General features: G+C 32.2%; 2 protein-coding genes across 2 annotated transcripts; one reads left to right on the top strand and one right to left on the bottom strand.

The window, feature by feature from the left end:
- The first annotated feature begins 7,427 nt into the window (after positions 1-7,427).
- On the top strand, positions 7,428-10,692 carry LOTGIDRAFT_205122 (hypothetical protein). Its single transcript, XM_009049185.1, has 5 exons — positions 7,428-7,528; positions 8,022-8,130; positions 8,504-8,663; positions 9,077-9,215; positions 9,473-10,692. The coding sequence occupies exons 2-5, from the start codon at positions 8,044-8,046 to the stop codon at positions 9,594-9,596; spliced, it is 510 nt and encodes a 169-aa protein (XP_009047433.1). The 5' UTR covers positions 7,428-7,528; positions 8,022-8,043; the 3' UTR covers positions 9,597-10,692.
- Positions 10,693-11,023: 331 nt separating this feature from the next.
- LOTGIDRAFT_238104 (hypothetical protein) lies at positions 11,024-24,026 on the bottom strand. The gene is made up of 13 exons (XM_009049184.1): positions 23,978-24,026; positions 22,475-22,536; positions 20,924-20,980; positions 20,286-20,340; positions 18,965-19,059; positions 18,625-18,741; positions 18,107-18,260; positions 17,642-17,694; positions 17,099-17,225; positions 16,417-16,502; positions 15,752-15,865; positions 14,765-14,866; positions 11,024-14,213 (listed from the first exon to the last, which is right to left on the bottom strand). Exons 1-13 carry the CDS (start codon positions 24,015-24,017, stop codon positions 14,112-14,114), a joined length of 1,164 nt encoding a protein of 387 aa, XP_009047432.1. The 5' UTR covers positions 24,018-24,026; the 3' UTR covers positions 11,024-14,111.
- Between the last annotated feature and the right edge of the window lie 1,687 nt (positions 24,027-25,713).

Genomic DNA, 25,713 nt, shown 5'->3' with positions numbered 1-25,713 from the left:
GCCAATGCTTGCGAATCTGATTGGATAAGACATTCACGCGAAAAATTTCTTTGCGAAAAAGTTGAATTGTAGTATTTTTTATCAATACGCATGCACATGTACACAAACATGTGGAAAACAGCCTTAAAGTGAGTGTTCATCAACTTGCTATTCAAAAACCAGATCCCTAAAGTTTACATGAGCCATAGGACCCCATGATCTTGCAAGCCGCAAATTGAACCCTAATCCAACACTCTTTAAATGATAATGAGGTGTCTGCTTACCAACACATGGATGATGGAGTCTGTAATCATGATTATGGGTATTAGAAGGTGTAGCGTGGGGTATAGGATGTTGTCCATTGTGACCTCCATATCCTGAATGAACACCATGTCCGCCATGTTGATTTGTGACATGTTGATTGTGACTACTTGAGCCTTGATTACTAGGCACCATGTTGTGTGCTCGACAATGATTGCCATCTCTAAATAATCTTTCTGGACAGTTGTTTGATGAGCAATGCTACAAAAACAAAATGAGACACGTAAGGCGAAGAAGCATATTCAGACCATCAGGCCTTTGTCAAAACTTTACACCATTAGTTCATTTTTACAATTTTAAAAGCAGACGACAATTTACCATCAAAGAATCATTTTTCATTTGGACAACTTTATTGGTTACATTTAATCAAATCATGCCACTTTAGAAGTAATACTTTTCGCTCACCACGTAACAGAACTGTTGCCATGTGTATAAAAATTGCATACAAGATAAGATGTATAGCCGAGATGTTGCTAATAATGGTTCCAAAAATGTTGAATTGTGTACAGTACTTAACCAAAACTGGCAAAATGATAAATACTCACCCCATTACAGTAATCTTGACAGTTAATATGATCATGTTGGTTAGTTGATCGACAAGAATGAGCTGGTCTAGGGTGTTGTAGGGTTTGAGTATGGGCTGGGGGTGGTTGATGAAGGTGATAGTGATGTAAATTAGGGTAAGAGCGTGGGGTTATATGAGGAGGGTTGGGTGGGGGTATGTTACTATTATTAGGTATAGAGATATGTGATGTAAGCATGAGAGGTACTGGGGGTGAAGTAGTTTGCTGGGTTGATATCGGCATCTCATTGACTGTCTGACTAGCTGTACTGGAAACATTATTGTTCTCTATAATTAAAATAAAACAATAATCAATGTCAATATTTACTATTCAATACCAACACTAGAATTTGTAAGGCCATGACATGTAATTCTTTGAAAAAAACATCAACAAAATTTTAAGCATTGCAAACAGGGTTCAGTTTAGATTGAAAATTTTGATTAACACACCAAATTTAGTTTTGGCTAATCAAGTTAAATTGCGATTCGCATTTCTTAAAAATTTGGTAGCAATTCAAAATGTTCCAGTAGTAAATGTTATTTACTTTAAAGAATATAATTAGATTGGCAGATCATCCTGATAAATTTTAAATTTGGCTAATCCTAGCAAATATTGGATTGCAAAAGAGGTTATTTTGCTTGGATACTGCTTAAAGGGACAGTTACGCCATTCTGGGTTGATTTGAGCCTTGGTATATATAAATAGTCTTCAGAAGTACTAGAAATATACGAAAATCACATAATTCCTTCAAAATATCTCAAACTAGGAATTTCTTTCCCTATTTCTATAGATGTTTTTTCTATATATGGCAGTGTCTCAAGAAAAGATAACATGTCATTTTAACTTTCAAACGCGGCTAATTCTGGACCCACATGGATTTGAAGGCTCTCCTAACCCCTTGAAGGGTTGAAGCTTCTTCAAAACTGTTATTATGACTAATTCTTTATCCCAGTGTTCAAATTTATATGGGTTTCTGTTTTTTGTCAATGTTGCCAAAAATATTGTGCTATTCGATCATTTAGTTCAGCCAAAAACAGATATTCAACATAATGCATATCACTATCATACCAATATTACACAAATTAGCATAAACTGACACCATCGAACCCAAAAATACTATTAAAAATACCCAATTGACAGTGAATATTATTTACTGGCCTAATATAAAAGCAGAAAGAGAGAAGAGATGTTCTACTTGTATAAAATAATTGTTATTGATTTTCTATCTTCAATCAATAAATGTTGTTGAAATTACAGGTAATTTTCTCCATAATAGCTTTCTACAAGCACTTCTTCAATGATATAACTTATTCAATAAAATCTTGGCATTATATTAATTCATAATATTTATTTAATAGACACAGGAAAAAGTTATGGCAGCCATAGTTTACAATCAATTTTTATAAAGTTACGGCAGATGGCACATATCTTTTGTTATATATACAGTAAAAAAAGTGTTCTAATTACAAAAACTTATTATATCCTAATATTGTATATAGTCATGTGTTTCCATTATGACCTCTATATTCAAAGATGAGTTTCCTATTTTTTAGTGTCAAATTAAGCAAACTATTTGATTAATTGGTGTTTCTAATGAATTATCATGTATTCTAAATCATATCATTACGTTATAATTCAAGAAAAGGCAAGATATAGTCATCCGTAAAGGTGCGGGCACACGAGCAGTCTTGGTCAGAGACATTTGTCGCCGATTTAAGTCGTGTGTTGAGTTTCAACGAATGGCACGGACACACAAGGAGACAAAAATCTCCAGTCTGTTGTTTTCCACCTTATCGATAATCAAGTAAGCATGCAATTGAAAGGAAAAGGAATTTGATTGGATGATGACAGTCTATCTTGTAGGCGATAAAACTATTGGAGACAATTATCAAACTTGTTTGATATTATAAATCCTGTCGGCGACAAGATAATCTTGTCATGGGCACATGAAAGATTTCACTCAAGATTCGAGCCGGAGACAAAAATCTCTGACAATGACAGCTTGTGTGCCTGCACCTTAACTTGCCCGAAATTAGACATTGTGTTACGCTGCTGTAACTTGAAAACCATTTATACATCTGTTGTTTTATATAGTATACTGCTGTAACAATAGTCACTTCCTATTTAATATGTTCCGGCTTACAACAGAAAGCACAGTTCTCTGCATCTTTGATCAGCCATTATGGATAAGCTTATTTAATGGTTTAATCAAATTAAAATTAGATCACAATTTTGTCTTTTTTTTGTCTTTATTTTTCTTTTCAATTGTAATCTTACGAGTCTTTTACAACAGTTTCAGTCTAATGATATTATTTTCAACCAATCAAAACAAGTCAAAATCAAGAATTGTGGTAAAGTGAAACCTAAAGTAGAGCAATCTGACAGACACTTTGCATTGAATTGTGTTTTAAATTTTCTCCCTCAAATATCAATGCTCAACCATCAAAATCAGCAATGACAATTTAGGTTAGGTGATAAAAGAATTTCTGTATCTAATAGAATTGTACCTACCATCATCTGATTCTGTTAAATCAACAACCACAGTTGCTCTTCCTGAAGCTTCTTGTCTGTTTCTTGTTCTACAAAATAGGATACAGTTTATCAATAATTTATTTGAAGCCTCAAATATCGATATTGAACTAATTCTCGTTTCTGAGACTAACATACGATTAGTCAAACAAATGATGAACCTGTTCCTTCAATAATTTATAAGGATATAGCTGACACATAATATTACACAAAATGCACTCACCTATTTGTTTCAATTCTGACAACCTCTACATCACTGTCTTCAGTCACATCAGTGATATGGACATCAGGAATAATGGGGGAATCAGACCTAGCACCAACCACATCATATTCTACAGTAGAATCAGCTTCACTGGTCTCTTGACTGGTCTGGGCTGTCATCTCAGATTGATCAGAACTCTTCATACAGTTTGATTTCTCCATGTCCTGAACTGTTGTGCAGGTTCTCATTGGCTGTTCACAATCAGTCACATAGTCATGATCCATATCCATGTCAACTGTCGCTTGAGTTGGCTGTGGAACTGTTGGCACAGATCTTGCTACTGCAGCAGAATCAGGAAGAGTCCTTTCCTCCATAACTGGCGGTGGTGGTGGTCTTCTGCGATCACGCCGAACAAAGTGATTAGGATGTCCTGATGTTCGACTAGAAGTTTCTGAAGGATCCAACGATCTGGGATTCTGAGCTTCAGCTTGAAAATGTGCAGAACTTGAGGAATGTGGTCGAGGCATTCCATGATCAAGGCCTCTATTGGTGTGTACATGTACTGAGCCTATTGGACCATTATCAACTGGTCTGGGAAGAAAACCAGGTGAGTGAGAATGGCGTACAAAACCAGGATTATGTATGTGGGCACCCTGAGAAGAACTTGGTTGATGAAGACTACGACTATTGTTGCCTCCATTACGAGATGGATTTTCTCGTTTTAAATTACAAATGCCATATCTTCTGCGATCATTGTTTCTCTCTTGACAACAAGAATTACGAGGTAGTGGTACTGGTAGATTGAACAATGCATACGGGTTGGTTGAATCAAACATTCCATCAGTTTGGGAGTTGGCTTGATAACTGGTTGATTGATGAGGAACTTGTGCTCTTCTTTCAGCAGTACTGTGTGGATTTTCTGCACAGTAAGGAACATTGGATGCCCCATGAGAACATGGAGGCAATGGTCTATGTTTCTTGCTCACTCCATTCCACATACAGCCATCCTCCTCTGATGGACAGAAATAACCTCCCGAGGCACCTGAAGCAGTCTCTTCCCATGGTGGATGTATGGGTGGACTAACTGGACTTTCTCTCAAATCAGATAGATGACCCATGTAGCTTCTGAAATCTTCTGTTAAACTGTGATTCTGAGCAGAAACTGTATGAATTGCATCTACAGGAACTGAAAAACAAAGTTAGGATAAGATTATGAAATAAATCAAGCAGTTAAAAAAAGTTTAAAAAAAAGGCTCCAAATGCACAGAGGTAATATCATCAGCACAGGAGTATCAACTTGCTTTCTCTTCTCGTTTAGTATTCCAACACTGCTTTTAGATTGATGCACTTAGATCTTGCCAACAATAGAATGATTGTAAGCCCATGAAAATATTACCCCATCAGACTGAATTAGGACCATGGTTCAATTTAGGCAAGATCATATTGCAGTTGGCAATCCAAAATTTTTTTGGATGTCAAAATATATCATTACAATTGGCAATTCAAATCAAATTTTATAATATATTGTTTCTTCAGAATATAACTGTACTTATTATTCAGATAGCTCTATTCATATATATGTAAGTCATTTTATTTGTAAATCAAAATCTTAATTTATTGACCAATTGCCTACCAAACTTAAACAGTTGTATCTCTTACCTCTATCTTCTCGATTTTCAACCACATTACGATTATTAGCAGCATCTAATGAAACAACATCAATATCTTCTTCAATAGATTGCCACATTTCTTCTTCACCTGGTCCTAAACCTGCAAAAAATATTGAATCATCTCTTCATTTCTGTTAATACCCATCTGAGGGGTTCATTATTTTTAACCCCTCCTTCATTTCATTGGATGAAGGCGTGTGTACATTAAAAATAAGCGTTTAATGATGTCACCAATCGCAAAATATGCTTTATATATCACATAAGGCCCTTTGCAATTAGTGATGTCATCAATTACTTAGTTTTAGTGGAATTGCAAGAACTAGAGATGTCTGATTGAAAATTGGAATGGTGCAAATTGATACTATCAGTGAAAATTTAGAAAACCTCTTTACATCATCATCTATTTCTGCACTCAAAGATAAGTCACATTTTCAAAAACTTATTAGTGAGAAGAAAAAATCTGAAAACAGTCCACATACCTAAAGTTTGCTCTACAATTACTTCAGCTCTTACATTTAACTCTGACTGTAGACTGAGTGGTATAGGTGATGTTGGTAAATGTGATGGTCCTGCTGTATCTAAAACAGCTGATATACTTTTATCATTTTCTCCTACTGCACCACCATCTACTACAATTTCTTCATCTTCATCCTAATTGAATAAGTAACTTACATCAACTATAAGCTTACATATCTCATAAAAATTTAAAACATGGCTTTTGAATTATAGGTGTGACTAGGGCTGGGCTGGGTTATTTTCATGTCATTGAAGTAAAATAATAAGAATATTCATTGTTTTGCTTGGTATAGTTTTTCATGGGTAAGTTAAGTAAAGGGAAACTTTGTGATAGAGGCTAAAAGACTGACGACCTTCTACCATGATTTCAGTTGTCTTAATAACAGAATCCACAAAAAATCAAATTTCCCCTCAGCTATTCTTGTGAAAATACTTAATTCACAGCACACAGGGCTATCTTAGACATTATTATATAAGCTTATATTTAAAATGTCATTTATTGATTGATCCAGTTTAGCCATATGTCTGATTCATTGATTAATCTTACATATTAGGTTATTGGATTTCAGTTTTGGATGTGTTGTCCTTCCCCTTCAAATAATCTGCATCTTACTAAAGTGAAGTAGACCTATTGATAATTCATTTGATCTCATAGCCATAGTGTAATGGTGGTACAGTATCTTAAGAGATCAGCTGGAATATAATCCAACCTGGCAAAGGTAGAACTTACCTCTTTAATCACTACTGGTACAGCTGTAGTGGACCATGGGGCACCAGATGAATCTGGCAACACTTCATTATTCATTCTAAATTAAAACCTGCAATATATTGTAAAAGAATAACCATTTAATGTGGTGGTTTTCAACATATCGTCATATGTACATCTATGTGTCCCCATAAAGTATCAGGATGAAAACTGTCCCCAGAAATTCACCTACGAGGAGCTGATTCTAACAGGCTTGGATAATCATAACTACACAAGATAAGATGACAACTAGATCTAAGCTGATACTAGGGCAAATTGTGAAACTGAAGCCTGACCTGAGTATATTATACTATTATGCATTATGAAGAGAAGTAAAAAAAAAGACTTTCTGAAAGAGGACTACGACATACTATTAACCTCTGAGTCCACTAGTATTAGGCTCTATGCCTCTATCAAAATGTTATCAATGAGATCGACAGATGATAAAAATTAATTTCCTGTGCAGGTGTTGAAAATATTAATGCGTATTACGAATAAAAACGACTATGCAATGAATCTACTCTAATGATTAGTGAAAATAGTAACTGCTTATATAAATGTACCTTTATATCAAAATTGTATCTTAATCTATAGCCAGATATTTATCAAAATATCTTGGGGTCTTTATCCTCCAAGTCCAAAAAGTTGACGGCCATTGCTGTGAAGGTTTGTTTCTCTTTCTTGTGATTGGCTAAAATTGTTGTTGTTATTTTGTCAAATCCATGAACCTCAAAAATTAATTATGATTAAAAAGAATTTCAAGATTAGACATATAGAAATTCAATATTTCATATCTAATTTCCCAAAATAGTCATAATTTTATTTTTCAGATTATTTTTTTGCTGCTGATTAAAGATTATTTAAAATTCTGTACCAAAAGTTATCCGAAACGAAATTGATACACCGACGTCAACAACAACATAGGCTAATATAATAACAGTGCAGAAACGTGAAGACTACTCATTCATAGCTGAATCTAAAATATCGGTAGTGAATACAAACTGTAAGGATTTGTCTAGGACAGATTTCAACTCACACTTGGCTACTCCAAATAGATCCACCTTGCATTGTTGATTGTTCATCTAAACTAAACTAAACTCAAGCCCAAGGCCTATTTAATGTTCATCTAAACTCTATCGTAACATAAATTGCATTTTTCTCTTGATGTTTTGAAAAATAATTTGCTTAAAATGTGTGATTGAGGAAAACCATAATGGTTTAAATTTTGGATAACTCAATCATGAGAGCCAAATAGAATCTTAGATCAAAGTAGGTGGAGCTTAGGAATGCTACAACCAGTTCATTTTAGCTCCAGCTAAAACATGCTGCCAAGTCATTTTTCAATGTGTGCAGTCTAATATTAATAGCCTAATGTCTTAATTTCAAATGATTATGGTATTGTACTGCTAGAATTTGATTATAAAATATTATATGCAATGTAATGTACATTGAAGAAAATGACTAATTAAATTATGGCGTGAAATTCTATTTTTTAGGTGATCAAATTTGAATAGTTCCATGTCTGATAAAAAAGTATTTGTGACTGTAGGAACCACACAATTTGATGAGCTCATACACCATGTTTCATCATCTCAAACAGTGGAGGTAAAAACCAGAGTTTTCTTGATGAAATGCAGTAGGCTACCTGTAGGCTACTTAAACAAAGCACAAAGGGAATTCTCAGATTAATTTCATATAAGGAGGATGGTTCTCTATTCAAAATAGCTGGGACGAGGGGTCAACTTAGACTTTAGTTGCCTTCAACTAAGATTCCTACATCTTAAGTGATTAAGCATAAATGTATTGATTAATAGGAAAATGGTGTGGTTGGGTTGAAAAAAAATGATATCATTATACAGTAGGCTACTTAAATGGTTTATAGAGGTGAAAAATAATTCTATGAAACAATCTTAAGTTGATAATATTATGTTTTCTTAGATATTTGTCCATATTAGCAAACACTGTTGAAATTTTGTAGGTATTAAAGAAACTAGGATATACAGAGTTAATGCTACAGATAGGAAATGGTACTGAACCAGATATTCCAGATGTTAAAAACTTTGATATAGAATATTACCAATTTAAAAACTCTTTAGAGGAAGACATCCAAACAGCTTCATTAGTTATTAGTCATGCAGGTATGGAGTATGTAATTCATTAGAGCCTTGATACACTATATGATACTCATCTAATGATACGATTTATTGCGATAATTTTCGGGATTCATTTATTAGAGAAGGAAATAGAAAAAATAGTAGACATTTGTAAAATTATTAACAAGTTTGTCACTGGAGGTGCCATGAAACAAAATAATTTATTCTACTTCTAACTGCCGAAATTACGTTAGATGTTTTCTCTGCCTTCCTAAATTAGAAAATGAGCTACAGCTTTAGCTTACATTTAATGAATTTCATAAGATCAGAGGGAAAAACTAAGTGTTGTCTAATTCATTGATCCACATTTCACCTAGTTACCATTTGCTTCTTAAAATAACTTAACAGAAGTTATTCTATCAATCATCAGTTTTATATATTATTGTGATGATTTACAGGATCAGGTAGTATTATGGATGTATTAGGAGCAAAGAAACCTCTATTAGTAGTTATTAATGAAAAACTGATGGATAATCATCAGTATGAAGTTGCTGAGAAATTTGCTGATGTTGGTTATCTTTATTATTGTACCACTAGGTGAGTGAATAAACCTGTTTATATATGAAACTATCCACTATTTTATTTTGCAAGTTGTTGGCAATTGTTTGAAAAATACCGCAAATTAATGGCTGTGCTGATCGTCAAATAAATATATAACTGCTCGCTTATAAATTTGTGTTTGATAAGGAAAATTTTGTGTACTGCCCCTTTACATGCAAGGAATTTTGGGCTAATCAGATGTGTATTTTAGTCAGATTGTTTCATTTGTCTTTCAATTACTATATTATTTTCAGTAAATTGGTAGAAACATTAGAGTCAGTCAACTTTACAGACTTAAAGCCATATGTGCCTGGAGATCCGTATAAATTTGCTTCAGTTTTAGACAATATAATGGGATTTTCTTTACCCAAATCATAGCTGTTAATGTTGAAATCAGTATTGGTTGATTTTAACATTGTGTTCAGCTGGAATGGGTTGTCTATTTTAATGTGGTTTTATTTTAGTGTATACAACAATTCATACAATGTATCAATCAAGGGGTAGGCTTTTCACTTTTTTTTGTAGAACTGTGTAAGTAACGCCTATCCCTTGACTGTTTTTTGGTACCCTGCGAGGCACAGGGGTATTGTAGAGCAAGTATTGAAAGGTTTTCCAAAATTGGCATTTGTAATGGTAAAAATTTGCAGCAACTGGCTATACAAACATGGAGTGGAGCAACTCCTTTAAAATGTGACATTTTGAGTCTGGCCCAAACCGTGACAATATTAAGGCCGAGGATTAGTAGGGCCAGATTTGTTATAGAAACAATTTGGTTGTTAGGTGAATTGCATACAAGAAATCGTATTGTTATCTGACATAAAAATATCATTTTGATAAATGAGGGTAGTTTACAGAATAAATAATGACCTCAACATGACCTCGTTTCAAGGAGACACTACTGTATGTGGACTTGAGTGGGTGAATTGAATTTTGCTAATTATTTTTGTGGGAATTGTAAAAACAACTTTTGGCATTGGCAAAAATAATTACGGTGGAATTCAAGTACAGTTAAATTTTGTATACCGAGCTAACGATATCTGTAGAGGTGTGGCATTAACCTTACTGTACCATGTACAAATTACAATTGTACATTAATATTAAGGTCTAGGTCAAAATGGAGGTTTGGTTTATTTATGTTTTTCCTAGAGGGTTTTAAATATAGTTATTTTGTGTTTGTATCTCTTGTTCAAGTATAGGGGAGGCATATTTTCTGGGTTTGGATTCAAAACTATATGTAGCTTTTAAAATCAAAATCAATTAAAATTTTCAAGGAAATCAAAATATAAACAAAATGACGTCTATATTCAGGATTAAATTGTTTTGGCTAACTTGTTGGCTGTGGAATTATTTACTTGCTTGAAGGAAAAGTTTACCATGAAATCAATGATAGTACTTGAAATTATCAACAATTTTGTTATGTTCATGGATAAAAAATTTGATCTGCAACAAGATATCACATTAAAGTTTTGTAAAGAGAGTTCTAAACTTTTTATGAGTATCAGGGATACTGATAGCATTGATTTATATCATTCCAATTTTCAATAAGATGTCTGGGGTTCCTGCAATTCCACTCAAACTCAACATTTAAAGACTCCACTATTGCAAAATCTGTTAATACTATATAAGGACGCTTAGTTTTAATAGAATTACAAGATCCAAAGAAGGCTGACTGAAAATTGGAATGGTGCAAATCAAATCTGTGTCAGTAACAGTGTACCCTTTAAACTTTTTTTTAAATCTCTTTAATAATGGCTACGTAAATTGAGCATGTAATATGTAGGCAGAGTATGGAATAAACAACAACAGAAAGTTTAAAATGTTTTAATTTGACTGATCACCATAAACTCTGTTTTTATCATATAATTTTCAAGAAATATTTTATCTGTTGCTAGCAAGCGGTTTGTTCAATAAATCAATTCCCTTAAACCCTTAGTAGCTAAAATATATTTAAATTTTTTGATGGAATTATCTTATCAAAATTAGATCCAATAAAGCTATTCAAATTGTAGCCCAAAACATGTGCCTCTCTTCTAGCCTCCAATAGCAATTTGAAAGTTGTTGGCTGGTGTAGAGACAGAAAAAGGCCCTGTTGCATGGGGATTTATTGCAACTCAAAAGGTGTAGGGGATTTAAAGATTTTTATTAAAACCTAAATACGTTGCCAAAGATGGCTATTTTTTTAGATCAGAAATACCAACATAATATCCCTACACCATTTATGTCACTTCTCCTGTTCCATCAAAGGAATACTATGCAAAATTGCATGCACAATCGATCAGAGGCTGGAATAGAGGCAGATGTTTCACTATTCTAATTGTTGAATTATTCATAATGGAAATAATTATACTACCAGTTGAATTCTTTGGCAGCAATGGGATAAACTAGGCCTAAAACCACAGACCAGTTTGAAAACAGTCAATAACATTAGAGAACTGTAAAAAAAGCACCAAAATGATAAAATATTTGCAAAAATCAATGAAATAAACCATGCAAGGATATGTTAATGCCTAGATTTTATGGGAATATGAGAATAACACAGTTAGTTTAAAGAGATATTATCTAATTATTTGTTAGAGTTCAATTCTTGGTACCATTATCCCTTTACAATTACAGAGTTACACAACCTGTTCCTTTTTTTACCACTGATACCAAATAATTAAACAATATACCTCTATAATTAGCCTTAAAGAATTAAAACACTTAAACAAAACAGTAGGTATGTTGCCTAATTATCGTTAACATTAGAACATTTACTATTGTTTGTACCAACATATTTCCAAATATCTGAATATTATAATGGTTAAGTGCTTGTGAATAGAGTCCCTGAATTATTATAGCAAATTTCAAATAGAGCTAAATCTTCATGTAGCACATTTTTTAAAGGGATACTACCTCTTAGAATGCACTTAAAATTTAAATTCTCAAACTTGTTCAATAAGAGTATATATTCATCAGTGGACTGGGTGTCATAAATATACCACAGAATCTCTTTCATTGGCCAAGATTAAGAATGTTAATTTTATGTTCATTCTAAGAGGAAGTATCCTTTAATAATTCCCTGTAACCTTAGGACATTTAATAGTTGAAAGTAATATTGACTGAACAATGTTTTTTTCATTTTTCATCTAAACTAAATAAAGGGACAGGTTCACCCTTTTTTTTCCCAATCATACTTACATCTCAGAAAAGGGAATTTTTTAGCTAAGCTAATCAGTAACAGTGTTCACAACTCAGTCAAAATTTATGCTTTCATATCTATGTGTGTCCAGAATTATCCACGTTACAACAATTTAAGATACTCTGTGATATATAGAAAGGACATTCATAGTTGGAAGTATTTATTAAAGGAATTATGTGATTTTCGTATATTTCTAGCACTTTTGAAGACTATTTACATATTAGAATAAAATCAACCCCCAAAAATGGCATTTTATGCAACCTTCCCTAAAAAATCTTTGGGCAATTTAACCCAGAATCTAGAGCAATTTTATTTCAAAATAATTTATTAATATATGTCTGCCTTGTATTGTTTCAATTTCCCATGCAATCCAAGAATTAATATAAATAACTCTTTCGGACTGTTATACCTTAAATCAAATATAATTTATATTATGCAAATATAATACAAAAGAAGCTAACAATAAGCTTAGAAAATCTCTTCTGATTGAGAAGCAGGCACTGATGTAAATATCAAATATGAAGGGAATGATATGAAGTTAATGATATTGAGACATACAAGAGGGAACATGAATTGAGTTGAATATATCTACCAGTAATATCTGACTGGGGCTTTTACTGCACAAGATTTTTATTATTGTAAGAAATAGTGTCCATAGCTCACCGTCAAATTTGAACCTTCAAATCCATATGTGTCTAGAATTAACCGCCCAAAATGGTGCAGTTGTCTCTTTAATGTTCATTTAGTAATATCAAAGAAGTAACACGAAAAAATAAAACCAAGCTTAAACAAACATCAACATCAATAACTACAATATAATTCTTTGGAAAATATAAACAATGCATACATAACAGTTGGAATTTAAAATTACTCATGTTGCAAAAATTGGAAATTCAAGTTTAAGGAACCATAGAAACAACAGATATAGTACCATTCTTTGAGTTCATTAGTACAAGCTCATCTCATGACGTTGAAATTGAAATATGGAATCAGGAAGACAGTCAGTTTGGAGGCTAAATTAATTAAGTAAGCTACACTCGATGAAAAGCAGACATCAAGCAGTTTATGATAAAAATAATCCTCACATAATCTTGGCGAAACTGAATTAATTTAACCTCAGCAGTCATTATCAGTTGATAGTAGCGAGTCAAGAAGAGTGAGATTGAATTACCGGTATAAAGGTGGAGTATGTACTATCTTCTAAATAATATTACCATATCATGTCTCCATCAAACGGTAAAATAGATATATCATATTCCAAATTTTCCCATCTATTTCTTTCTCTGCCACTTTGAATTCTGTCTACACATACTATTTTTTTCAGAACATGTGCAAAGCATTATGAATTCTGTTCAAACTCATTTTATTGAATGTTTCATAAATTCATAAATGTGCTGAACTCAACAATTGAGAGAACCCAAGGTTTTTCTATTGAAATTAAGGGAGAAGTCCTTTGTTTATAGTTCTTTAAAAAGATAGTCTGATTTTCCATAGATAATCCAAAATACATATATAATAACCAGTAATTCAGTCCATACTCCACCTTTAAATAGGTTTAAAACTTCATATAAATCAAGGAATTAGATAAACAAAGTAATAATGATATGAAATGGTATGGAAGAATGGAATGTGATAATGATATGATATAATATATAAATAATTTGCATACAACTGAGTCGTTGTATAAGATGTAATAAAATCTAATAATAACTCAATCAGGATTCATATTCTTCTCCATCATCTGGTCTGATAAAATGAGTTTCACCAGATAATAAACATTTCGGAAATAATCCAAGATCTAAATAATCTTGTAACATCTGAAAAATGAAAAGTGTATAGGATAAAAAACGATACAGAATTTGAATTGTCCTTTTTAGTTCAGATTGGCCTGAGGGACATTATCCCAAGAAAGCAGCCAGTAAAAATAACAGCTTTAAACTATAAACATGGTAAGGAAGGGAAAATGAATTGAAATTTATAGAGTTTTACTTTTCTGCAGCTTATAGGTCAGTGAAGACGGGCAATGCCGTGCAGTGTGCTATGTACAAAATTTTGCAAACACAGCAGCATTAACCTACTCTTGTTTCCATTTCTAACTGTCAAGGGATCGTTCACAACATGTAGCACAAGAGGCCTTGATTTATTGTTCTATCGAAACGACTAGAGGCTTTTTCCATGTCAGCCTCTCTGACCTGCATCACTCAGGGGGAAATCGGGTTTTTATTATGCCAGGATTGATCCCTAGACCTTCAGGTTACCTAACACCTGCAGCTCCATAGTAAGGAAGGAGAAAGCCTTGGCTCATATTTGTAACTTCAAACAAAGTGGTCTTTAAAATTTCATATCAAAAATACAATTGAGTACCAACCTCTCGTAATGATTCTATTTTTAATTTAGTATAAAGATATCTAAACCCTGTTTCTTCTATTTTACTACCATCTAAATAGGTATGTTTATTATATAATAGTTCCTGAAATAATAATACTATTTTACTATCATATAAATAGGTATGTTTATTATATAATAGTTCCTGAAATAATAATACTAATTTACTACCATCTAAATAGGTATGTTTATCATATAATAGTTCCTGAAATAATAATAGTATTTTACTATCATCTAAATAGGTATGTTTATCATATAATAGTTCCTGAAATAATAATAGTATTTTACTATCATCTAAATAGGTATGTTTATCATATAATAGTTCATGAAATAATAATAGTATTTTACTATCATCTAAATAGGTATGTTTATCATATAATAGTTCATGAAATAATAATAGTATTTTACTATCATCTAAATAGGTATGTTTATCATATAATAGTTCCTGAAATAATAATAGTATTTTACTATCATCTAAATAGGTATGTTTATCAAATAATAGTTCCTGAAATAATAGTTCTATTTTACTACCATCTAAATAGGTATGTTTATCAAATAATAGTTCCTGAAATAATAATACTATTTTACTATCATCTAAATAGGTATGTTTATTATATAATAGTTCCTGAAATAATAGTTCTATTTACTACCATCTAAATAGGTATGTTTATCATATAATAGTTCATGAAATGTATAATTGTGAGTATAGTGCACAAGCATGTATAATACGCACCTCTACCTTACCTCCATGAAATTGTGAAAAAATCATTTAACTTTAAATAATGCACACCCCTTATTAAGCAAATTATGAGTTATGAGTAAAGAGCTCTTTAGGACTAGAAATCTGTGTATAATACACACAAACATATGGTTTGTCAGAATGCATAGTATCTCAAAACTATCAATACACAACCAAACATGTATCACCATAAATACATCATGCAATATTTTGAAGCCACTGGAATCTTACCTGATCTATACAAGGATTTAAAGGTGTGTTAGAAATATCATCTTTTTGACAAGCATCAGCCCAGGGTGCTAGGTGACTATCATTAATATCTTCTACCATACTACTCATATTCAGCTATAATATATATTTATTAGAGATAAGGTGGGATTATTCTTGCAAGGGATTTATGAATCCTTTGTTGCAGTCTGTGATGGAGCTCAATAGATGAGTTCCAATTCTGGACTCAATTGAACAGTATTGAACTGGATTATGTGACAAATTTTCCTTTCTATTCCTTTCTCCGCCATTTTGAATTCTGAATGCACCTACTATTTTTTCGGCACACGTGAAAGGCATTCTTTTTCAACTTGTTTTATTCAATGTCCTGTTGATCCCACCAATCCTGAACCTGCAGAACTCGACAAGTAACCAACCCAATGCGTAAAACCTTAAAATTTCACAAATAAATGAGATAATTCAATCAAGCTCCAATTTAGACAACTTGAGCACAAAAATGCCTGAAATATCACAGTTGCCATCATGATTTTGTGCAATCCAGCTGACTGCAAATTCTAGTAGTAAATCAATTTTTTAGATCAAAAACAATGCTTGGAAATTTTAGATCCATACTAAACTAATCAACAGTTTAAATTCAAGAAAATAGTTGAACAACTTGTGACACTTACCTTAGCCATATTAGACATGATAGAACCAACAAAGTCATAATTAATAGAAAATATCTCTGATACTAGTTCACTAATTTCACCTTGATCTGAAATAATCAAAGAGGAACTGTGGCTAAAAAATCAATAGAGACATATTTATTATTTTCTTTGTAGACAAACTTTCGCAAAAAGAATGAAATTAGCTTCTGGACTTTCAGAATGAGAAAATGGGGTGATATTTTAGCTCAAATACCATATTATACAGGCAATGCCAGCACTCATAAGTTCTCTGTCAGGCCAAGTTTGACTTTTGTCTTCAACCCATTGAGTGTCAGAAAACATATAGCATATTCCTTTAAATCCAAGTTACAAAATATCAAGCTTTTGATATCAAGAAGCATTTCTACATGGAAACAAAGAGGAAAAGAGGCTGGCCCAGCTATGATCCCGCATCTATTTCATAGTATCATTTTGACAAGGGGCCACTAGACATTTGATAGATATCAGTAACATTTTAACATTCAAACACAGATAATTCTGTACACACATGGCTTTAAAGGATCAAATTTTGACAGTGAGCTGCGAACACTATTACTGATTAGCTTACCTAAAAAATGCCTGTTTCTGAGACTAAGGTACAAATGGTCAAAAAATGGTGAATGTGTCCCCTTAAGAAAGAAATCCAGAAGAATGAGAAACTAACCTGTATCACCTTTATCACATAAATTATAGATTTCACCTGATTTACCATGCGTAAACAGATGCCAGGTAGCTCGACATACATCTACTACATGTACTGTATTCATCTTTAAATCTTTAGTCCATAACATCTACAACAATACAAAATACAATAGCAGTTAATATAGATATTAGGTTTCTTGATTAACTGTGGATAACTTCACCTGCCCACCCATGATCTCACAAAATTCACCTTTAAATTGTGTTCAGTAAAATCTTGATCAAAAAGGATCAAACAGATTTCATAGCTTCTGATGTTTAAACAATGAGTATCTGATTTGGACACTTATCAAATCAAATGCAATAAGTAAATATTTGTTCATATATCCTCTTATTCAAACCCATCCAAGAATTAATTATTTTTCATATGCCCATATAAATTTATACAAATCAGATGAAAACTATAGCATCTATGAAATTATCAAGAAATGTCAAAGGTATAATATATACTAAGTCCACATTCTTATATGGTTTTGTACAATTTTTACGTAAAGTTTTTATAACGAACCTTCATCTTTTCATTTGTATATTTATAAATAGCACCAATCATCAGCCTAGGAGCTGAAAATGAAATATGACAATGGAGAATGTCTTGAGACAAAAGTCGTAACATCTCCATGAATGCAATAATAGTTAAATGCACCAAGCCCTTAGATTTAATAGAGACGTGACTTAGGAACACAATATGGTTGCATATAGCAGATTGAGTAAGACTGTTAAAGAATTTATAATCATATGGGACTTTTTCTCGCTTTTTTGTCACGTTTTCTGGCGATCCGGAACGTTTTTGGTCGCTGCAGGATCACAAATGGTCACAGTCCATTGTGATGACTTTAATAAAACACTATAATGTTGAAAATTTAAAGTACCGAAGAGGAACATATCAAAATGCAACTGAGTCAAGCATTAAAAGAGAGATATCGAATGTAGGTGCATAAAATATATATATATATATATATATATATGAACTTACTGAGTCCCTGTCTATCTGCTAGACCATATATTATAGCAGGTCTAATTATAATATGCTTCAAATCAGGGTAATTAGACAGTTCTTTTTCAACTTGTAGTTTATGTTTAGCAAGATGTGTCCATGGTTCACATTTAGTATCTTCTTTTACAGGTTTCTATAAAAATAAAACTGAAAGTTTCAGGGTGGCATTTTGTTGTATGAGATCTGGACGTTGGTTTCTAATTCTCAAAAATAATACACTCAACTGATTATGTACTTTACCACCCATAAAAAAAAAATATCTTAATATTTTAGTATCAAAATAATAGTAAACACAATTTATTTCCTTAGGCCATTGCAGCAGAAATAACCCAAACTTGCTATGTCTAAGCACATAAGAGCATCCTGCCACTGTTCCATGGTTCATAAAAAACAACACAAAATTCAAGATGACAATAAAAAAAATGTCTATCTAGTTGACCCAATTTCATATTCTGCATTACAGTAAATTCTTCTCAATCTGAAATCGGAATACTAACCTTATCTGTAGAGTGCATCTGTCCACTAGAAAATTCTACATACATTTTAATATTAGGATGATTACTGGCTGCTTTCATACAGGTATTACTAAGTTTAATAATACCTTCTTCATATACCTATAATAATAATATACCTTCATCACTGACAGGGGGAAACCACTGATTGAAAAATATATCACAACATATTCAGGGATTGAACCCTGGATATTCAGGTTAGAGAAGCATGTGTTTTACTCACTGAGACAGTCAAATCTAATTTTTTACTGCAGGCACATTAAGATTTTTTTTCCTGAAATTTTATTGGACAAAAGAAATTTATTAGTAAACAAAAGGAACTTACTGGATCTGACTGACCATATTTTGTTTCTGCAGCTAAATTAACAACATAGTCAAAATCATGTCCATCAGAATCAATAAAAGCATCTTCTGTTGTGGCTATAATAAACAACAACAACAACTAGTTATCTTGGTTTGAGGTTGATCTATATCAATACATGTTTCTTGTTTTAATTCATGTCTCTATGTTGATAGTGATACATGTTTCTATGTTAATAATGATACATGTTTCTATGTTGATAGTGATACATGTTTCTATTTTAATAATGATACATGTTTCTATGTTGATAGTGATACATGTTTCTATTTTAATAATGATACATGTTTCTATGTTGATAGTGATACATGTTTCTATGTTAATAATGATACATGTTTCTATGTTGGTAGTGATACAAGTTTCTATGTTAATAATGATACATGTTTCTATGTTGATAGTGATACATGTTTCTATGTTAATAATGATACATGTTTCTATGCTGATAGTGATATATGTTTCTATGTTAATAATGATACATGTTTCTATGCTGATAGTGATACATGTTTCTATGCTGATAGTGATGCATGTTTCTATGCTGATGGTGATACATGTCTCTATGCTGATAGTGATACATGTTTCTATGTTGATAGTGATACATGTTTCTATGTTGATGGTGATACATGTTTCTATGTTGACAGTGATACATGTTTCTATGCTGATAGTGATACATGTTTCTATGTTAATAATGATACATGTTTCCATGCTGATGAGGATACATGTTTCCATTCTGATGATGATACATGTTTCTATGCTGATAGCGATACATGTTTCTATGCTGATAGTGATACATGTTTCTATGCTGATAGCGATACATGTTTCTATGCTGATATAGATACGTTTCTATATTGATAGTGATACATGTTTCCACGCTGATGGTGATACATGTTTCCAAGCTGATTGTGATACATGTTTCTATGCTGATAGTGATACATGTTTCAATGCATATTTCTATACTATGTTGATACTTGTTATGATACATGTTTCTATGGTGATGCATTTTTCAATACATGTTTCTATGGTTATGCATTTTTCAATACATGTTTCTGTGTTGATACATGTTTTATTACACATGTTTCTATGGTTATGCATTTTTCTATGTTGATACATGTTTTGATACATTATTCTATGTTGATACATGTCTTGATACATTTTTCTATGTTGATACATGTTTTTATAGAATTTTCAGATTCATGAGGGGAATCATCACATTTCAATATTTGTTGTTGAGATGAGATAAAAAATGTATTTTCAAAACCAAATTCAGGGGATATTCCAAGCTATTGCTTACCTGGATTGATCAAATTACCATGTTTAAACTCAATTAGAGGACTGGTAAAACTTTCCTTCAAAAAAAAATATCACTTTTTACAGGTGCTAATAGATGAAGAAATATGCCAGTACCCTACAACGGTGCAAGTCAAATTATTTGCAAAAGTTCTCACTTAACCTTCACAGTTTGATCATAGCCTTTAACAACAGGGTTCATTTTTTGATCATACAGCTATAAAAAATAAACTTAAGGAACTAATGTTGTATTTTCACTATATTTGAAATAAGGGGAATAAACAAAGAGGTTAAAATTAGAAATTACAAATTGCCCAAACTCAGTTTTTGATCATACCAAGTTTCATGAAAATCGGATGAAAAAAAATGGAACGGTTTCATTGTACAAAGTTACAGGGGACAAAAGAAAATTTTCAGAAAACGCTTTGAACTTCAACTTGATCTTCATTTTCAGTTTATGAAAGCTTACAGCAAGAAATACATGAGAGAAAATATATATATATTTTATAAGCTTTATATAAAAAAATGTTGTCTTATCATTACTTAGTATTTTCCTAGTGACACTAGTAATTGAGATATGATACTATCTAGGCTAGGCAAGACATCAATAATTTGTTTACAATGTAAATTATATAAACTTACCCTGTGTTGTTGATTTAACCAGGCCATTTGAGGTGGAACTTTGTCAACAACTCTAATCTACCAAATAAATATTTACATAATATCATAATCTAATAAGCTTATATAGTACCTTTATTTATTGTTTTATTACTATTCATAACTCAATAATACAATTTGTACTAATCCTTATACTGACTATCTCCATCAGCTTGAATCAATGTTAAAGGCCAATTGCGTCATTTTCAGGGATTGATTTGGGTCTTGAATATTATGTAAATAGTCTTCAGAAGTACCAAAAAAACACCTAATCCTTTCAAATAAATTTCAAATTAGAAATTTCACTTTGGGAAAGTCTTAAAGAAAGATGAGTCGTCATTTTAACTGTCAAATGCGGATAATTCTGGACATACATAGATGTGAAGGCTAAAATTTAGACGGTGAGCTGTGAACACTATTATTGATTAGCTTAGCTAAAAAATTCCTGTTTCTGAAATTAAGGTACAATTGCTCAAACGGAGGGTTGACCTATCCCAAAATTCCATTAAAATCAAGCATTTATAATGCAGCTCTTATTTATAAACCAGTCTATATTTGTAGCAATTTTTACTACTGCCCTATACTGTGAAAAACTACAGACATCTGATAGAATGGTATGATTCAAAAAAGCTACTAATTCTTTATATGTTCTTTATGATAGTTTTTTACTTCAATTTTAACTTGAAAGAATTTTGCCATCTCCATATTGGAGGGTTGATTTTAGTCTTGAATATATGTAAAAAGTCTTCAGAATATTGGTACTAGAAATGTACGAAGATCATATAATTCCTTTAAAAATACTTCAAACTAGAAATTTTACTATATATCACAGAGTATCTTAAGTTGAAGAGTTCTCACTTTAAAACAAGGATAATTCTGGACACACATGGATTTGAAGGCCAAATTTCGACAGTGTTCTTAGTTACAAAATTCCCATTTCTAAGACAAAGTTTTGATTGGTCAAACAAATGGCGCACCTATCCCTTTAATACCAAGAACAGTGTTATAGGGTAAGAAATGGGAAAAGAATTCTTAACATCTAATTTGTGCATATATATCTTTACAAAGTTCTGTAAGTTCTGAACATAAGAATATAAACAATGGTACAGGTGGCAACAATAATAGAATATGTCACAGTAATATTATGTGAGGTCAGAATTCCTATACAATACCATATTGATAGTAAACAATAACTAGGCCAGCTGTCAACAACATGAATATTAATATTGAATCTAGCCATATAGCCACTTGTTAATTTGGCTAGAGGCCATCAGCCATTAATGTATCCCTTCTAAGGAAAATAATATGCTTTCATCTCTAAGTTTTTGAATACAAAAAAAAGAAGAGGATTAGCTTAACAATCATTGAGAGACCGATAAGAACTGCCATTTTTACGTTGTAGGCCTAGTTGTAGATGAATTCAGATCAATGGATCAGTTGGTGCTAGCTAATGATGCTAGTTTCTCCAGGATCAAGCTAGTGGTACTTCCTAACTTTATAGTCTGACACATTTATAAAAACATAAGTTTATATTACCTTTGACACCAAATCATTTTCCAGTAGATAGTGCACAAAATTCCTACCAACAAATCCAGTACCTGTAAATAAAAATTGATTCTGTTACCTTACAAAGAATCTAATCCCTTTCTAAGAGGCTTAACAGAAATGAACTTAATTAGTACTGTCATATTCTGGAAACTATTGTAATATAGGATCGCTAAAGGATTATTGTAATATAATATGGCAACAAGGTCAATAAACAAGCCATTGAATGTTTGACACACAACCATATCATCTTCAGAATGAATTTAAACAACAGCAAACATGAAACCCCTTGGATTTTTTTTGTTATCTCTGTGCTGAAGATCCTAAAATACTATGTCTCACCCCTGACAATATTGTCATCTCCAGCCGAAAACTTAAAACAGACACTGCAATGCAGTGTGCAATCATGGTAGAAATTTTGAAAATACACTACGCCTAGGCCTATTTCAAATTCCATCTGTAAGTAAAATTTCATGAACCAGGAAAAGGTTTAATTCAGACATAATCTTAGTCAAATAACAAATTTATCATTTACAATAATACTGCAAATTACATTTTATACATGTATCTACTTTTACATGTGGTACTAGCTATTCTCTGGCTACATTGAGTTCTAAATTGAACTTTTCTCTCATGTCACAAATATTCAAAATATGATTTTCAAGTGTATACCAATTGTCTTAAATTGCCTTTGGGTCCATGAATATATAAGTTTTGAAAATTTTGCACTTGAAATGAACACACTTCTCTCCAAGAAATTTCATGTGAAAATTGAAACATTTTTAACAGAAAATCTCCCTCTGTAAAATCATAGTTTCAAATAATTTTGTTTTCAATGGTTGGCATTTTGATCAACCCAAAGACAAACTAAGACTCTCAGTAATATTTGGAGATTAACATTTCAATTCATACAAAAATGTGTCTCAAAGTAAAATCTTTAATTTGATCCCAACATAAGATATGATCATGCACATCAAAAGTATTTTTAATCTTTCATCCCAAGAAGGTTTTCGTAACACCTCACAAAGGAACAAAACATTTTTCACTTTTTAATATCAGGCCTAAATGAAATATTAAGTTCCTCTGACACTGTTCCACATTACAACAATTTGAATTAGCCTACACAAAATTATTGCCAACAAGCTACGCCTATGCATTCATTTACAATATTTGGCGATGTATAATTCAAGCTTTAAAAACAAAAACTTAAAGAAAATACATGATGCGTCCAACTATGATTCAAAGTTGAAATTATTTCTGAATCAATCAAAATCTTAACAGTGATTAATTTGGATGATTGATCAGTCAAGTCAATGTCAACAAAACCATAAAAAATAATGTGATTCATTTATTTTCTTTATGAAGACAACACAAGAGAGATGAGCGCAGAACAGAAATTATTTCGGTATCAATGTCATCAATGAATACTAAAACGACAAATTCCATTGTTTAAATTAAAATGAGAGACTGACATAGAGAAAATATCATACATACCTCCCAGTACTAATACGCGTGGTTTACTGTCCTGCGCCATGTTTAGATTTCCCTTGTCACGTGATTGAGCATTTAAAGGGAAGCGATGCAAGAACCAGATTATGATATCGGCTTATTTACAGGCCGATTGGAGTCATTTTGGGTAGGATCCCAAATCCTTGGTGGGGTCGTTTTCTTTGCAATGCTTCCCGAAAAATGGAATGCCTGAACAATCAAGTGTGGTTACCGCTTATAATAGCCAAAGATGAAATCTAGAAACCTAGGCTCCGTGAGTTGCTCTTCAGGCTTGACAATTGGAAAAATTGCATCCATTGCACAATGCATGGCGTTGCCCAATCTTAGGTGCAAAAACGTAGGATTTAAGATTTCCTTTTCATTTCCTTCTCAACCGTAGTAAGGAACTCCTCGGATCTCATGAGCCAAACTTTACGTATCTCTATCCTGTACCAGCCTGTATCGATTTTTGTAGATATAAGTGAGAACGATTTCCTTCAATAGGAAATAATAACTTGAAACGATGTTTGGTGTTTACTGTTAATACAAAAAAAACTTATTGTGATCTATGTCATAATAATTTTTCATCAATACACCTAATAATACTTAAAGGAATATTACCTCTTAAAATAAATATTCTGAAACTTAGCCAATAAGATTATTTATAGGCTATTATTATTTTCAAAATAACTATTAAATGGAATCCCTGTAAATGCAAAAAAGTCAATTTAATTTTGTTTAAAATACGCTTAAGATAATGTTTATGGATACTTAATTAAGTCACCAGCTTGTCCACTGATAAAAATTGACTCATTTTCCAAGTTTTATAAATTAATCCTTGATCGATGGCATGTGATCGATGGCATAACCTTCTTCTCCTTTATATCCTTTTTCGTGATTTTCTCTTAGATTATCCCTGTTATCTTTTTCGCGTTGTTTAAAAAGGATAGATTCACCATTCCTTAGACAAATCGGACCTTAGATTTTTTTTAGCTAAGCTAATCAGTAATAGTCTTCACACATCACTATCGAAATTTGAGCCTTTAAATCCATTTGAAAGTTGAAACACGACTCGTCTTTTTTTTTTAGATTCTGTCATATAGAAAGACATAATTATATATATAGTGAAGGTTCTAGTTTGAGATATTTTTGATGAAATCATGCGAATTGTAAACTGTTCTAGTACTTCTGAAGACTTACTAAATATATTCAACCCCCAAAAATGGCGAATCCAGGGTCATCTTTTGACGATCAGCGAAGAGCTATTTTACCCAATGTTCAGCCCATTACTGTAGTAAATGCAAGATCCAAAAATTGATAACTATGATTAAAGGGAAGAAACTCTTTTGGTTAATGATTATTCTAAGACAACAAAAATGTTGATATAACAGAAGACAGACAACAACTAATTTGAGTTGTCGCCCTTTGGCTACTAAATATAACAAAAATGCGCAATCAGAATTGTTGAAGTTCAGAAAACGGTGCATCAAGGGTACATGTTTCCACAACCTTTATAAAAAAAGAGTCCTGAAGAAATGGGCTAAACGTGACAGTCATAAAGAACGACACAGGCCCGCAGGCGGCGTAGCAAGTGATATAATACCCAATGGTGGGGCAATGGTGTTTGCTTGTTTAGTTACAGAAATGGAGTTGATCGATTGTCAGAATTTTATTATGGGGGGTGGGGGGGTGTCCATTTTGGCAATACCCTTCTTTGCCTTCTAATATAGCTACGGGACTGG

This window comes from Lottia gigantea (genome assembly GCF_000327385.1).
Source record: "Lottia gigantea unplaced genomic scaffold LOTGIsca_131, whole genome shotgun sequence".
NCBI lineage: Eukaryota > Metazoa > Mollusca > Gastropoda > Lottiidae > Lottia > Lottia gigantea.
The sequence above is the reverse complement of the archived record's forward strand: the minus strand, read 5'-3'. Positions and strand labels throughout refer to the sequence as shown.

Coding starts and splice junctions, on each gene's coding strand:
- LOTGIDRAFT_238104 (XM_009049184.1), bottom strand. CDS start 24,017: ATGGCGCAGGACAGTAAACCACGCGTATTAGTACTGGGAG. Junction 18,742..18,964: donor AATATGGTCAGTCAGATCCA/GTAAGTTCCTTT, acceptor TTATTATTATAG/GTATATGAAGAAGGTATTAT. Junction 17,226..17,641: donor ATACAAATGAAAAGATGAAG/GTTCGTTATAAA, acceptor GTATTGTTGTAG/ATGTTATGGACTAAAGATTT.
- LOTGIDRAFT_205122 (XM_009049185.1), top strand. CDS start 8,044: ATGTCTGATAAAAAAGTATTTGTGACTGTAGGAACCACACAATTTGAT. Junction 8,131..8,503: donor CATCATCTCAAACAGTGGAG/GTAAAAACCAGA, acceptor GAAATTTTGTAG/GTATTAAAGAAACTAGGATA. Junction 9,216..9,472: donor CTTTATTATTGTACCACTAG/GTGAGTGAATAA, acceptor TATTATTTTCAG/TAAATTGGTAGAAACATTAG.